The sequence below is a fragment of the Monodelphis domestica genome, chromosome 2 (assembly GCF_027887165.1).
Source record: "Monodelphis domestica isolate mMonDom1 chromosome 2, mMonDom1.pri, whole genome shotgun sequence".
NCBI lineage: Eukaryota > Metazoa > Chordata > Mammalia > Didelphimorphia > Didelphidae > Monodelphis > Monodelphis domestica.
In genome coordinates this window covers 37,170,913-37,173,902 of record NC_077228.1, presented here as the reverse complement: position 1 = coordinate 37,173,902, position 2,990 = coordinate 37,170,913, and the positions used below count along the sequence as shown (strand labels likewise).

The 2,990-nt window shown below is 53.3% G+C and overlaps 1 protein-coding gene across 1 annotated transcript in view; it reads right to left on the bottom strand.

Moving 5' to 3' along the window:
- Positions 1-1,777: 1,777 nt before the first annotated feature.
- BARHL2 (BarH like homeobox 2) overlaps positions 1,778-2,990 on the bottom strand; it is a 7,049-nt gene continuing 5,836 nt past the window's right edge. The window contains 3 exon segments of the mRNA XM_056814602.1: positions 1,778-2,015; positions 2,018-2,168; positions 2,170-2,223. Coding sequence (XP_056670580.1) covers positions 1,945-2,015; positions 2,018-2,168; positions 2,170-2,223 — 276 coding nt within the window. The 3' untranslated portion in view covers positions 1,778-1,944.

Genomic DNA, 2,990 nt, shown 5'->3' with positions numbered 1-2,990 from the left:
CTGTCCTAATTCGAGGAGAGCCCGAAGCATGGCCTGAACACCGCGGCGCAAGCCACCCTACCGAACTCAACGCTGACTGCTCCTTAAAGAGGTTAGGCGGTTTAGCGCAAGCTCTCCCCCGGATCTCTACGTCTGGGCTGCCTAAGAGGCTGCGATCGCCGAAGCCTGAGGCTGTCTGTCCAGACCTGAGTGGCAAAGAAAGTCCCTGCACAGGCCACAGTCAGCTGGATCTCCTAGCGCCGTTCAAGCTGGGCTTTCGCACACACTAAACACTCTCGGATCCCAGGAGTAAAGAGGACGGATGTATGGACGGATAGATGTATGGACGCCCACTAAGGAGAACAAGGGATCAAAGCTGTAGCCAGGGTTTTGTTTTCGAAGCTTTTCCCCCATCCCCCCAGGTCTCTGGCTTCCTTCCCTAATTGCTCACACTGAGCCGCCTCCCGCTCGCAGTCTGTCCAACTCGCTGCTTCAGAGCAGTCTGAGGATGGGGAACAGCTGCTAGGCCCGGGCCGGGCGCATTCCAGCTCCCCGGCGCCCGCCGCGGCCACCCAGTCCAGAGAGTATTCAGCACCTTCCTGAGCTCCTTAGAGAGTCGGAGAAGAAAAGAGCCTACAGGAGGCTGGGGGCTGGAGGAGAAACACACACACACACACACACACACACACACACACACACACACACACACATACAGCCGCCAACAATTCGCGGCAGCGAGCACACACCACAAGCACCCCAAACGGCAGACCCTTCCTTGGTAAGACGCGGAGGAAGGACAAAAGTGCTAACCATTCCCAGCAAAGCAAAGTGGAACGACTTCGACACCAGGCAGGCAAGCAACCTCCCACTGACTTTCTGTTCGCCCTCAATCCCAACACTTCCAAAAAAACAAACAAAGACAACCCCCCCGCCCCCCCCCCCCCCCCCCGCCCTCAAGATAATAGGACCCTTGGAATGACGGCTACGAAAAGGCCAGAGCTGCAAAAAGAACCTGTTTTATAGAAAGCAATCAAAAGCATTTACAGATTTCGTAATCCCCTAAAATGTGGAGGGGGGACAGAGAAAGGACTGTTGGGCCAGTTTTTTTTTTTTTGTCAGTAATCTTGCTTTTTAGTAAAATTAGCTTCCTTGGATTTCAACACTTGTTAAAAAAGATAAACTTTATTTTTTTAAAATCTTCAATCACAAAAAATCTATATTTTTTCATCTAAGCATTTATTTTTTTTTTTACGGAACCCAAAAGACATGGAAAGAAAGGGGGGAAATCATGTATTTACTAACGTATATAAGTGAATCTTTTTGAACAACATATAATAAATATGATATATCATTGATCACTCAGTCTTTCCAATGTACATCTTTAATCTTTCCAATGTACATCTTTAATAGTTTGGAGCATGCCACTTTTCCAAAAGAAAAAAGGTCATGAGAAAACAGTGCAAAGTTCTCAGTTTACCCTCCTCTTTTCTCTAGGGGCAGGCGCCAAGTCCTCTGGACGTCCTCTGCCTCCGAGGCTCTCTCTGCCTGGGGGCCTCGGTGTCTCTGCCCTTCTGTCTCTAGGCCTTCGTGGTTCTCTAAAGCACCCCTACCACCCCACCCTTTCCCAAGAACTTGAGGTTTTGCCTTTGCAGTCACTATTTCCACTTACTAGTTACACCCTGTGTGGGTTCACGTTTCTTATCGTTTTTACCAAGAGTCCCACTGCTCTGGGGAGGGAGGTGGGGGGGTGCAGGGGGAGCGGGGAGCAGCAGGGAGCCCCGGCCCTGCTCAACTTTTTACAACCCCCGTACCCACACCCACTTGTGAGTTTCCTCTTCGTCCTCTTACTTCTCCTCTTTGTGTCCTCTGCGAGGGGCAGGTAGTTGCCTGGCGCTGGGGAGGGCAGGGGAGGGCGAGGGAGGGGGTCCGGGAAAGCTAGGCGAGCAGGGGCATCAATGTCGCTCTTCACCGGGGGTGCGGGGTCCCCGGGATAGGGTTGGACAAAGGGTTGAGAGCCGGCTGGCCCCCGGGCCCAGGCCGTGGATCAGAACCCGGGGCACAAGGGGCCGCTGGAGCTGCGGGTGGGGTGCAGGAGGAGTCCGGTACATGCTGCTGTACATGGCGGCAGCGGCTGCTGCGGCTGTGGTACTGTCCATGCTGCCCAGCAGGCTCGGGTGGTAGAAATAGGGGGGACGGAAACATTCTCTGAAGCGCAGAGTAATTGTCTGCCTTTTCCATTTCGTCCTGCAAGAAACCAAGCATTCGTCTGTGTGGACCTACCCAACCCCGAAGCCCTTCTCCTGCCCTTGCCCCCACTTCTCCCTCCCTGGGGTTGGAGTGGAGAGGATTAGGAGGGAAAGAGCTCTAAGAACAATCCCTTCCCACGTCTCCTTAGTTGTCTTCAAACACAACTCAATCTGAGAAGTTAGCAGCAGCAGCGCTACTCGGAGTATTCTCGCCATTATTGGGGAAGTTCAAAAAGGAATAGGTCTCAAGTTTGCCTCTTCTTTCCCTGTCCCCTCTCTCATGCCAGCCAGCCTTGGATACTGTTGGGGTTCATCTCTGAAACTTTCCAAAAGCCAGACTCCACAATTTCACAAGAACCTCCGCATCACCCCAAATTAAGGATCCTTTCTGATATGACAGCCCCCTTGCCCTGCCCAAACACCATATGCCCATTCTGCTGCTCAGCCTCCCCTTCTACCCCCTCCACCCTTGACACACTCAGGGCCCCAAACTCCTGGGCTCTTTCCCCCCAAGCAGGCCAACTGAAGTTTGACCAACACTACCACAGCTACCACAGTATGCTTCCCCGGGACCCTATCCCAGCCCCCAGTTCCCTCACTCTAAGAGACTGGCTGAGAGAGCAGAGGGGACGGCAAACAAAGAGACACCAAGACTCAGAACCTCCCTCCTCATCCTCCAGATCACCTCAGCCCCCCACCCACCCCCAGACTGCACAGCCACATCTCATAATGCAGGACCCAGCAGCAGGCCAGAAACAGGGAAGG